The sequence below is a fragment of the Silene latifolia genome, chromosome Y (genome assembly GCF_048544455.1).
Source record: "Silene latifolia isolate original U9 population chromosome Y, ASM4854445v1, whole genome shotgun sequence".
NCBI lineage: Eukaryota > Viridiplantae > Streptophyta > Magnoliopsida > Caryophyllales > Caryophyllaceae > Silene > Silene latifolia.
In genome coordinates this window covers 109,179,895-109,193,756 of record NC_133538.1, presented here as the reverse complement: position 1 = coordinate 109,193,756, position 13,862 = coordinate 109,179,895, and the positions used below count along the sequence as shown (strand labels likewise).

Here is a 13,862-nt window from a genome sequence, read left to right as displayed (position 1 = left end):
GGCCCTATTGGTTGAAGAAGACCTACAGAGGATAATTTATTTATGGCTAGGGCATAAGTTATGCCTAGACTTATGAATGACCTGGGAGAGTTGTTAGGTTTCTTTGACGAAGGCTCCATGAGGCTGCCCTTGTTGATTTTGATTCCTTGATGAATAGATTGCTCACCTGTTGCTTTAGGACTGTCAGGTAGAGGGTTTGTCTGGACACTTTTCATCTTGAGTGTTTGGGCCTCAAGCTTCTTACCCATTTCAGCAAACTGGTTCTTCATATTGGAAAGTCGAGAGTTTATGTTATCAATGGCTTCTTCTAACTTGGAAAATTTATTGTTGAAGGCAATGAAAAGCATGAGCATTCCACTTTGGATATCGTCGTCTTTGAGGACATTGACCTCTTCATCGTCACGAGGATCGAGGAGATGAGAACAGTCTAGGGATGATTCTTCATCATGTTTAGTGCTGCTAGACCCAAGAGGGTTGATCCTCTCGAATTGCTCGGCAGAAGGTGGCACTGGAAGCTTTCCCTCGTCGATCATATCTTGGATGGTGTGTTTCAAGAGGAAACACTCTTTAATATCATGGCCTCTACCTTGGTGATATAGGCAATACTTGTTGCCCTTCCAGAGGTTCACCTACTTCTCTAAAGGTGGATCCGGAGTCGGACCTATTGGATGTAGCTTACCTTGGGTAGAGAGTCTGATACTGTCGTTTCTGTACCAAAAATAAAACCTAAATAAAACTAATAGAAGCTAGTGATAAGTGGGGTCGATCTCCACAGGGAGGCAAGATATCTATCTTTAGTCCATCAATCTAGGTCACAAATGGGGGGTTTTAGTTTGATTTCTAAACTACTGATGGTTTAAAGGAAAGAGAAATAAAGTAAGAGCAGTAAAAGTGAGAAAATGTGATAAAAGTGATCAAATAAGAGAGTATGCCAGGATTTCGGTTCACCATGGTAGTCTATCGACTCAGTTGCAAACAGCCTAGACAATCTACTGTGACAAGGGCATGGGAAAGGTCCTTCCGGTCCGCTATCCACCCTAGAATTCCGATAACTTAACTTCCATCCTCATTAGGGTAGTCTATTGTTCATAGCATGTCTGTTTATTCCAATCTTCCGATCCAGGAACAAAGTTAACCAGATTAATATAATTTAGAAGCTTGCACTCAACTAAATTGGTGTTACAGTTATATTGCTATGAGGACAGATTCTCACATGTAAATCATCTAGCCTATTCACTACATCGTCACAATCCTACCATAGATTCCCTAGTCCTAACATAAAGAGATTTAGCTACTCATGTTCTTAATGTAAATAACAATAACAACAAAAAGTGTGCTAATGAAAGACATAACAGAATAATAATCAAGCATTAATTAAACCAGAATAAGAGAAATAATAATAAGAGAACATAAAATTAAAGTAGGACAAAGGATTAAGATTAAAGGAGAAAGAATGATTACAATCAACAGGAATCCGGTGTAGAGATAAATCCATAGAAGCAAGAGTAATTAGAGCAAAAGTTTCAGAGATTAAGAGAAGTAAAAGGAGTATGTAAAGTATGAAAAGTATGTTTATTAACCTAATTATGACTTTCTTATATAGGGAAGTGATGAGCTCCTATTTCTTCATTGTTTTGGCATCATTTGGAGCTAATTTGGTAACGTTTGGTGAAGGTTTTTGACGATTTCCACGTTATTTAACAAATTCCGATTGCCTTATCATTTAGCACGATTTATAGCAAAGAATGAGGAGCCAAGAGACCAAGAGAAGCTTCCAAGGAAGGGTGAAGAAGGAGCATTGAAGAAATACCATGAGAAAGCCTTCCAAGGATCAAGCAATCAACAATTGAAAAACGCATTCCTGGGCTTTTCTCGCACCGTGCGAGTTTTCAGACCCCAGAACTCGCACGGTGCGAGTTTTCTGGGTTGGGTCCGTTTTGTGTTACGGGCTTTGCCTATGTTAAGCCCATGATTATTAGGTTATGTTAGGCTATATATTGGATGTTTTCCTCTAGGTTAAGACATCTTATGCTCACTTTAATTAATCAAGTTGTAATTTTGGGAATTATTCATCTTGTTGATTGAGTTTAGATCTACAATGGAGAACTAATCTCCTCTTCTTAATCCGGCTCAAAGGTGTAATCTTTGGTTGTAATACTACTTAATATTTCCTTATTTTTCATTATCATTGTTAATCCTTTGTGTTTATTGTTTGAATTTTGGAAACCTTGTTTAAATTGAGTAATTAAGTGTGATTCCCTTGTTGCTTAATTAATCAAGTTCCTTAATTTATTGTTGTTGGGATTATTAAGTGTGATTTTCTTGTAATATCATCTTTGCAACACCTTGTTTTTATGCTAATGAATGTGATTTATTCTTGGCTTAATTAGCAAGTAAAGGATTAACTTGTAATTAGGCGTTAATCGTGATTTCATTGTGTCTAATTACCCCCTATTGAATCTCTAGTGCTCATATCTTCTTGTTAATTTGACCAATGTATGTGATTTCTACTTGGTAGAATTGATAAGTTGGGTTATTTGATTAAGTGTGATTTCCTTGTCATTTGGCCGTTATCAAGGAGATTTAGAAGATTCATCTTCACAATAGGGTGACAATATTTAATTAAAGGATTGATTTTGTGGTTTTACTAACTAAAGTGCCTCACTTTATTGAGTCGGATTAAGTCTCTCTCAAATTTGATAAATTTCCATCTCAAAAACTTGCTTGTTTAATTACTTGTTGCTTACTCTTGTTTGAATTTTGCTTTGTCTTTGTTACTTTTGAAAACCAAACCAAAATCCCCCCTTTTTACATACATGTTTGTTGTTTAACTTGTCACAATTGTTCTACTTGCTCTAATTTACACACCATTGCAAACCCCCTTCTCTTGGGTTCGATCCCTTTGCTTACTACTTTACTAGTTTAGAATTAGTATTAATTAGTACGTATTGTGGTATATAAATTGTTAATTTGGCCGTCTTAAATAGCGATGTTTTAGGCGTGCCAAATTTTGGCGCCGTTGCCGGGGAAGGGTAACGGTTTTGCTAGTGTTTTTGTTTGAGTTTTTAGGATAGTTGTGTTAGTTAATCTTTGTTCATTGTTGTTATTGTCTTGTTCATTACTTGTGTGAACCTTTTTGATTGTGTGCTCTTGTGTTGAATTGTTTATGGTCAATACTAGGAATTCAAGTGAACCACTTTTTCCATTCAACCCGGAGATTCAAAGATCAGTTGCTTGGATAGGAGGAGGTATTAGATGAGACACCCCGGTTATTGAAGAAATTAATCCCATGACTCAACAAAACCAAGAGGAAGATAAGATCATTTCTTTTGAAACCGAGCCACAACCCATATGAATCATCATGGGTGATCGTGAGGACGAGAAACCACCAAGGCCTAGAACCATCAAAGAACTTACCGCCCCGAACCTTACACAAGTGCCCTTGTGTATCTCCTTTTCGGCCTTGGCGGAAAATGGCACCTTTAAACTCAAGTCCAGGCTCATCCACCAATTGCCCCAATTCCATGGATTTAGCACGGAAGATCCCAATAAGCATCTAAACAAATTTCATGTGGTTTGCTCAAGCATGAAGCCTAATGGGGTTACCGATGAGCAACTTCAACTAAGGGCCTTCCCTTTCTCACTCAAGGACGCGGCAAATGATTGGCTTTAGTATCTCCCCACCGGGAGCATCACTACTTGGACCCAAATGAATAGGGCTTTCCTAGACAAGAATTTTCCCGCTAGTCTCTCCTCTCAATTGAAGAAAGAAATAAGTAATGTTGAACAAATGGTTGGGGCGAACTTGTATTGGTATTGGGAGAGGTTCAAACAACTTCTTGCTAGTTGTCCATAACATGGGTATACCGACCACGATCTACTCTTGAACTTTTGTGGTGGTCTCCTTGAGGATGATGCTATGATTATTAAAGCCGCTATGTAAGGAGGGATTAAATACATGTCAGTCCAAGAAGAAAATGATTTGATTGAAAGATTGGTGGGAAGCTCTAGGAATTTCGGGAGGAGAATTAGGAAGGCAAGTGGAGCATCTTCTTCAAGGCAAAGCTTCAACCATATGGAGGAAAAAGTTGATTTTCTTACCAATTTGGTCAAGGAACTTGCAAAAGGAAATGGGAGTGCGTCTCATGTGAAATTTTGTGGTCTTTGTAATGATCCAACTCATCCCACCGATGGGTGTCCATCTTTGCAAACGGAGGAGGCAATTGAAGCGGTGAAGGCTATTAGGTTTAGGAAGTTTGACCCCTATTCCAACACTTACAATGAAGGGTGGAAATCTCATCCAAATATGGGTTGGGGGGGAACCAAAATCAAAACCAAAATGGATCCTCAAATTCCTCATTTGAAAAGCCAAATCAAAATCAAAACCAATCACAAAATTCCTTGGAAGAGATGATGAAGACACTTGCTATGAATCAAGTGGCAATGCAAAAAGAAAGCCAAATCTTGCAAAAAGAAAGTCAAGCCTTGCAACAAAATAGCAAGGAATTCCAAACCATCGTGCTTCAACAAAATCGGCTCACCGATTCTAGGATTGGTAACCTTGAGACCCAAGTTGGTCAAATTCTCAACACACTCACTTCACAACCCACTCAAGGAGGGACCCTCCCTTCTCACACCATTCCTCCACCCACCAAAGAACAAGCAAAAGCGGTCTCTTTGAGGAATGGTAGAGAGTTGGTAGAGGCACCCAAGGCTCCTAAGAAAACAAGATCACTTCCTATTGTTCATAAAGTGGAGGATGTAGTTGAAGATGAAATTGAAGTGGTAGTGGAACATGGGGTAGCATCTACGCCTCAACCAGTGAGGATCAATGAACCGCTTCCGGAATACGAGCCACAAGCTCCATTTCCAAGTGCTTTGAATGACACAAGGATAATTGACAAGAAGACTTCAAACCTTTACGATATCTTTCATAACGTGGAGGTAAAGATTTCACTTCTTGATCTTCTTAGTAGTGTGCCCAAGCATGCAAAGATTTTGAAAGAGTTGTGCACTACTAAGAGGACCAACAAGGTAAAAAGAACGAAAAAGGTAAGGGCTAGTGAACATGTGTCGGCAATGTTTCCAAAACATTTGCCACAAAAATGTAGTGATCCGGGCATGTTCAGCATCCCTTGCAAAATTGGTGACTTGGATTGTCAACATGCTATGCTTGATTTAGGTGCATCTATTAATGTGTTGCCCACTTACCTTTATGAGTCTCTCAAGTTAGGACCTTTGAAACCGACTCGTACGGTCATTTCTTTGGCCGATAGGTCCAATATCTATCCTAAGGGAATTGTTGAAGATGTCTTGGTGAAGGTGGGGGATATGCTTTTACCCGCCGACTTCTATGTAATTGAAATGGAACCCAAAAAAGGCTCCACTCCCATTTTGTTGTGAAGGCCTTTCATGAGAACGTCCAACACCAAGATTGATGTGTCTAGTGGACGCCTTACAATGGAATATGAAGGGAAAAAGATTGAGTATAGCATACATGAGGCAATGAAATACCCAACCGAGACTTCCTCTTTGTGTTTTTTTGAAATTTTTGAACCACTTGTGCAAACCGTGTATGAATTGTATAAGATTGACACATTAGATGTTGTTTTGACTAATGGATTGGTTGGAGAGGATATGGGGTATGCTTTATCTTGTAATTTGCAGGAAACAATCAAAGAATTAGAGGAAAATCTGGCAATGGAAGAGTGGGAAGAAAAGGAAGAAATCCGGAAGGCAGCAGCGAACTCGCACCGTGCGAGTTTGCCCCTGTCCAGGAATTTTGCTTCCTTTCTTCCAAATTGTTAGAAGAGCTACCGAAGGAGAAACCCGTTCCTTCTATTGTCAAGGCTCCTATTGTTGAAATGAAGCCCCTACCAAGCCACTTGAAGTATGCTTTTCTAGGAGATGAAGAAACTTTACTGGTAATTATTTCAACCAAGCTTTCTCGTGAGCAAGAAGAGGCTCTCATCCGAGTTCTTAAGCAACACAAGGAAGCAATTGGGTGGACAATGGGCGACATCAAAGGCATTAGTCCCACTTTATGCATGCACCGGATTCTTCTTGAAGATGAAGCAAAGCCCGTTCGCCAACCACAAAGGCGTTTGAACCCTCCAATGATGGATGTTGTGAAGAAGGAGGTACTCAAACTCCTTCATGTAGGTATGATCTATCCTATCTCCGATAGTCAATGGGTTAGTCCAACCCAAGTTGTCCCAAAGAAATATGGGCTAACGGTAGTCGAGAATCATGAAGGTGTTTTGATTCCTACTCGAGTTCAAAATGGGTGGCGAGTATGTATCGACTACCGTAGGTTTAATGCCGTGACCCGTAAAGATCACTCCCGGCTTCCCTTCATGGATCAAATGTTGGAGAGGTTAGCGGGAAAAGATATTTATTGTTTTTTGGATGGCTACTCGGGTTACTTTTAAATTCCAATTGCACCCGAGGACCAAATAAAAACAACTTTCACATATCCCTTTGGAACGTTTGCCTATAGAAATATGCCTTTCGGTCTTTGTAACGCACCAGGAATGTTCCAAAGGTGCATGATGAGCATCTTTTCGGATCATGTGGAAGACTTTATTGAAGTATTTATGGACGATTTTACCGTCCATGGCCAATCTTTTGAGGATTGTTTGAGTCATCTCAATTGGGTCTTGCAAAGATGTATTGACACCAACCTTGTTCTCAATCATGAGAAATGTCATTTCATAGTTGATGAAGGAATAGTATTGAGACATGTGGTCTCCTCTAGGGGGATTGAGGTTGATAAGGCCAAGGTCGATACCATTCGCACCTTGCCTTATCCTACTAATGTGCGTGAAGTGAAACCTTTCTTAGGTCACGCCAGGTTCTACCGGCGTTTTATCAAGGATTTCTCCAAGATTGCCGCTCCTTTATGCAAGCTACTTCAAAAGGATTGTGTATTTATCATGAGTGAAGAATGCAAGGAAGCTTTTGATATGCTCAAGGAGAAGCTTATTTCGGCAGCTATAATTCAACCTCCCAATTGGAATGAACCATTTGAGATAATGTCGGTCGCGAGTAATTATGCCCTTGGCGCGGTACTTGGCCAAAGGTTAGGAAGAGAACCTCATGTTATTCAATATGCGTCGACAATGATGAATGAAGCTCAAAGAAACTATACCACTACCGAGAAATAATTACTTGCGGTAGTGTTTGCTTTGGAGAAATTTCGACCTTATATTCTTGGAGCCAAGGTCATCATCTTCACGGATCATGCCGCCTTAAGGCATTTGGTGAACAAGAAAGAATCCATGCCCCGTTTGATGCGATGGGTATTACTCTTGAGTGAGTTTGACGTTGAGCTCAAAGACAAGAAGGGCACAACTAACACGGTGGCGGATCACCTACGTAGAATTGTGCAAGAGAAGTCTCAATAAGTCTTGGAATCACCAATACAAGCCTCCTTTCCGGATGACACACTTCTAGCATTGTCTTCCATTGAGCCATGGTATGCCCATATATTCAACTTCTTGGTCTTACAAGAGTTTCCAAAGGGTCTTTCTCGCTCCCAACGGGATAAAATCAAGAGTGATGCTAAATATTATGTTTGGGATGACCCATACCTTTGGAAGTTTTGTGCCGACCAAGTCATTAGGAGATGTGACCCGGATACCGAAATCATTCCAATTCTTAAATTTTGTCACGAATATGCTTGTGGTGGGCATTTTGGAGCCAAGAAAACGGCTAGGAAAGTCTTGGAAAGCGGTTTCTTTTGGCCCGCACTATTCCGGGATGCTCATGTTATGGTGAAGACATGTGATAGATGCCAAAGAGTTGGAAACATTTCAAGGAGAGGAGAAATGCCACAAACGCCTGTGATTTATTGTGAGATATTTGATGTGTGGAGTATTGACTTCGAGGGACCATTTCCCGCATCTTGTGGTAACATTGATATACTTTTGGCGGTGGACTACGTCTCCAAGTGGGTGTAGGCTAAAGCCACCAAGACCGATGATGCAAAGGTAGTTTTAGAATTCATCAAAACCAACATCTTTTCTCGATTTGGTTTCCCAAAGGCCTTGATAAGCGACCGTGGAACTCACTTTTGCAACAAAGCCATTGGAGCTCTACTAAAAAAGTATGGGGTAATTCATAAAGTATCAACCGCCTATCACCCTCAAACCAACGGTCAAGCCGAGGTTTCTAATAGGGAGATTAAGGCTATCCTTGAGAAGACGGTGAATGCCGACCGCAAGGATTGGAGTTTGAGGTTGGATGATGCTTTGTGGGCATATCGCACGGCCTACAAAACACCAATCGAGATGTCACCTTACCGCTTACTTTTTGGAAAACCGTGTCATCTACCCGTGGAGGTTGAGCATAGAGCTTATTGGGCGGTCAAGTCATTCTGTAACACCCCCATTTAGTCGGGAGCCTTTAGCAAGACATTCCCAAGTAAATGAGAGCGTTACCATCTCGGTTTCTCGAGGCAGTGAGTATAAATTAAAACAGAACCAAAGTACTTTATTAAAACATAATAATCAACACTTTTATTACAACTTATTAAAACAACCTAACTGAATAAATTACAAACTCGCAGCGGAAATAAAAATAACTAAGTGATCTAAACTTCAACTATGGTCCATGTTGAGCTCTCATCCCAATGCTCCCAACTCAGCTAATCTTTAGTACCTGTCAAATCTGCTCCCCATTATGGTTCACCGCAGGTGTTCACTAATACACAGTCAACCACGAGGTTGAGTAGGAATAAATACTAACAACAAAAACATACGATAAGCAATTCAATTTCCTTTTTACATTGCACAACCCCTTGACAACGTGCTCCATCATTTTACTTAGCACACCTCCCTTAACAACGTGCTCACATTACTTTGGTACCCCTCCCTTAACAACGTACCGCCAACATGTAATAGTACCCCTCCTTCACAACGTACATATTACCATCACCCCAGTGTACAAACTCCCTCAACAACGTACAACCGATTGTTTGCTTGACTTTTCACAATAACCACGTTCACAATCAACGATAACAAATCAAATCACCTCATCAATATTATCAACACAAATCAATATAACTCACCCTTCCAACAATTACAATATTATCAACCAACGTATACATTATGAATCTCCCTTCCAACAATTACAATTATATCAACCAACACAATTCACATACGATCAATGAACTTTAATATAAATCATCCAACAAACATTAACGAGTAAAAGTTTAGTAGGATTTATCCCTACCTCGCAACCAAATCCAATTTAACGCAGCTTAAGTCCGATTTAAAGAATTCCTTTAACATAACCGTCACCTAACAAATATAATAGTTGTATACAATTACAAACAATCTAATTATATAAAATAGTTAGACTAATTATAAAACAATTTACTATTTGTATAACTAATTATTCATTATTCATTAATCATTATAAGTAATATTATTACGTGAATTAATAATTATAAACCCGTCTCAAAATAAAACCAAACCCGACGATAACCAAACCCGTCTGACAACTCATGCACTATAATATAATATGGTCACGTGTTACAATTTTCACAAGAGAAACCCATACTAACAAAATGTTGGGAAATGTGTCCTCAACAATAGTGCGATCATGTGATTTAAATATCATTATTAAATCTCATTTTAAAGAATACAATTGGGAAGTAATTTTATTCTTGTCAATTTGGTCAACATATATCGGTAATGATTGGTGACTAGAGTTTGACATTCTTTGTCGTGTGATCATCGTGATCGTTGACCCCTAGGTCATACCTATAGGGCAATACTCGTAATTGATCATTTAATTAATCGAATAATGTTACGAGTTAATTAAATTACTTGAAAAATTGACGGACGATTTTGGAAGTAAAATTTACGTATCAAATTGAAATGTGATTAAATGAGATACGGTCTGAGTAATTGAATTGTATCATTACTCGGATGAAATTATTGTTTAAGGAAACAATTAAATTTGAATGAATTATTATAAATGCGATTTATAAACGATAAAATATTTTGGTACAAGTAATTATGAATTACTAAGTCGATTTTGTATATGACGTATTTTACTAATACGTTGATTTTTAATATGTTAAAAATACATAACAAATTTATGTGACATGTGACATGTGACATATTGACAATTGACAAAAATAATATGGAATCCATATTATACAATGTACCGAAAAATTGGAGGAGTATTAGTCTTAATATTGTGTTTGCAATTAAGTGGTAAACATAATGATTAAAAAGGGAGAGTAGCCATGCAACCCTATTTACCTTGTGAAGGCAAACTAATGCATGCATTGGGTCTTTTTCTTTCCCTCTCCTCTCCTCTTACACGGTTCACAAAAGAAAAGGGCAAAGGGTTTTGTCTTTTATTTTTAACATACACTACATGTAATAGTGTGTAAGATTCATTCATTCATCCAACTTCCAAAAGGGATTAAGTTTTAGAAAGATAAAATCCTCCAAAAATCCCTCTCTCTCAACCGGTTTTGAGAACCCAAAAACCAAACAATTTTGGTTCAATTTTTCACTAGATTAATATTATACTAGCTCAAATAATATTAATTAGATTAAGAGTTAGCTTTGAGTATTATTCCTAAGGAGAGATCCTACACTTGGATCTTGTTCTTCCATTAAAGGAAAGCTCAAGAACAAAAGAAAAGGAGATTTCTTTTGTGCCCCATTAAACCGAAATACCATTGTAAGGATATGATTTCTTCTCTATTTTATTATATTGTTTGCATGCATAAAATCCGTATTTAATTTTATGACAAATTAATTTCAACATATATGAGTATGTTAGTTTGTATATAGATCTACATTTCTTTCAATCGGTATCATGAGCCACGGTTGTTTGCATGCAAATCGGTTAAAAGTTTTTCCGAGTTATAAGAATAACAAATAAAACTTGTAAAATTTGTGTTATTATGAAATATCACGAAATTAATCCATGCATATTAATATTTCTGGTCCTAAAATGTTTTAGGATATTTTGGTTAATTTTACGGATTTTTATTGTTCAGATTTCACTATAATGGCATTTAAATATGATTTTATGAGTAAAAATGTCATTTTTGGCCTAAAATTAGCTATACTTCGAATTTTCATTTGGTTTTTGGATATGTTGTCACATATATTTTTTTGAGATAACCTTTAAATTTTCATAATTTATGGACTTGTTATGCTCGAAAAATGAATTTTTCATTATTAAATTCTGATTTAGGTGAAAAATAGGTTAATATGAGTTAAATTTCGAATCTGGTCATAGAAATTTAATATGTTCTCGCATGCAATTTTACAAGATGTGTGTAAAATAATTGGCTATAAAGAAGTCTTTTTGCATGATTTATGGATTTTTGAAGAAAAATAGCATAAATAGTGACATTATTAGTGGAAAATTAATAAAACATAATCTATGACTTAGGAAAAATGTCTACTGTTGCATTTTATTATCTTTTTCAGATCTAAAATTGAAAAGTTAATGAAAATAATTTTTCCATGTTTTTATGATTATTTTATTAAAAAATCGATAAACCGCAACATTGTTTTTCCGGTAAATTTTCGAAATTTTTAACCTAAGATTTTGAACATTATGAGTGTCATGGAATTTTTCCAGAATGTTCATGAGTTTAAATTTCAAATTTTGAATATATTTGTAATTTTGTGATTTATTTGAAGTTTAATAGCTTATTTTTGTAATTTTTGGTCCATTTATGAACAATTTTGTAAATATGGGTTAATTATGGTCAAATAATTAGTGAAGACTAAATTTTGAGTCCTAAGAGGTTAGGGTAATTAACTTATGCATAAATATGAGTTTATGTATTTTTGTGATTATAAAATGTTGAAATCACGCAAATCCGTAAAAACCAAGTAATATACGATATTGGCTAATTAAAGGCGATTTAGCATAAAATTGAGCATGTTCATACATATTATAATGCTGCATTTTTTTTATGATTGTCATAATTTTAATTTATGTAATTTTGAATTATGTAATTTTACTTAGTATGGCCTTAGATTTTAATTGGTATTTCCCGAAATGTATGGGAATATCGATTCGGTTGTAATTTTTTATTGTGATCTCGTATCACCGTTTTGTAATTTAATAGATTTATTTTATTTTAGTTACAAATGTATAATAGGAAATTATGTAATTTATTATGTAATTTTATTTATCTCGGAGTTCCCAAAGACGGATTTCTTCAAGATGGCGATACATAAAGACGGTGTTACCTCGAGATGCGTGCCACAACCGAAGTTCAAGGGACCAATGGAGTTGGTTTCCGAATATGTAATAGTTAAATAGTTTTTCTATTTTAGGAAAGGCCATACTAGGATTTATTTATCTTTATGCTTGCATTTTATTTTATGTCGCATGCATCGCTAAATCGCCATAACTAAAACATGCATCCTTATTTTATCGAGTTTATCGACCGTGTCAATTCGAATTATCGTAGTTCACCGCTTTAGTTCACTTAAAACGTGATAGATAATAAATTGACATGACCTCTCGCTAAAACAAACAATTGAGACATAGCCTTACCAAAAAGTAGAAACCATGAAAACCTATTTCGCGAGGGAGTGCACTCGGCCCTACCGGGGTACAAACCTTGTTACGTAGGGGAAGTGGGTGATGAATGTTAATCCACCGAGTTCATGTTAATGAGGGTTTCATCGGCCATACCGTGCCCAAGTTGATGTGGACTTGGATCATGGACACATTTATTCGAAATTTGGATTGAGCTCAACGGAAGTATTCGCGACCGTAGTTGCATGTGTTCAGGGCTATAGATAAATATTAGAGTAATTTTATCGACCAAGAGTTCTAAAAGTAGAATCGATTAAAACGTTAATCCACCGAGTTATATTGATAAGGGTTTCATCGGCCATACCGTGCCCAAGTTAATATGAATTTGGATCTTGAAATCATTTATTATAGTTGGGTAGAGGTCACTATATAAATGTTCATATCTTGTTAATTTGCAAGTATGATTTAAAAAGACAAGTGTTAATATTTCCTTTTCCTCCATATTTGTAGTTCTTTACAATGAATCCACCAAATGCTACCGCACCGATAACTATTGAGTCATATCACAATGTTCTTGACGACGTTTGCTCCAACAACAATTTCGATACTACTAGAGAACTTCATTTCGGGATAGGTTCGGATGGAAACCTTAACTTCATCACTTCTTCTAAACCACCTACTACTACTACTAGACCTCGTGTGAGTCCGTCTCAGGAAGACTACCTCATACAATCTATAGGGTCTTTGTCTCTGGAAGATAAAGATGCCAAAGCTAGTGGGAGCTCTAGCAATCAAGTTCTTGCTTCAAAGGGCAAGAGGTTCAAGAAGAAAGGAAAGAAAATCAAAAACTTCAAGCAAGTTAATGATGAGTGCCATTATTGCTATGGCATGGGACATTGGCTTAGGAATTGTCCCATGTATTTGCGAAATATAAGGGAAGGACTCATTGCTCCAAAAGGTACAATTCCTAAAGAAATTTATGTTATTGATATAAATTATACTTCCACTACGACATGGGTACTAGATACCGGTTGTGGTTCTCACCTTTGTAATCATTTACAGGGTTTAAGAGATGTGGAGAGGCTTAGCAAGGGAGATGTGGATCTACGCCTTGGAAATGGAGCTCGGGTAGCGGCCGAATCCAAAGGAACTTATGTTATAGCTTTGCCAAACGGATTTGAGTTGTATTTACATAATTGTTTTTATGTGCCTACGCTCTCTAAAAACATTATTTCAATCGCCATGCTAGACGTGGACGGTTTTTGTTTTGTCATTAAGAACAATCGTTATACTATTTCTAGGAACAACTTGGTTATAGGCCAAGCTTC

The 13,862-nt window shown here is 37.1% G+C and overlaps 1 protein-coding gene across 1 annotated transcript; it reads left to right on the top strand.

Moving 5' to 3' along the window:
* Positions 1–4,410: 4,410 nt before the first annotated feature.
* On the top strand, positions 4,411–7,166 carry LOC141628720 (uncharacterized). Its single transcript, XM_074441820.1, has 3 exons — positions 4,411–4,975; positions 5,668–6,376; positions 6,500–7,166. Exons 1-3 carry the CDS (start codon positions 4,411–4,413, stop codon positions 7,164–7,166), a joined length of 1,941 nt encoding a protein of 646 aa, XP_074297921.1.
* Positions 7,167–13,862: the final 6,696 nt, after the last annotated feature.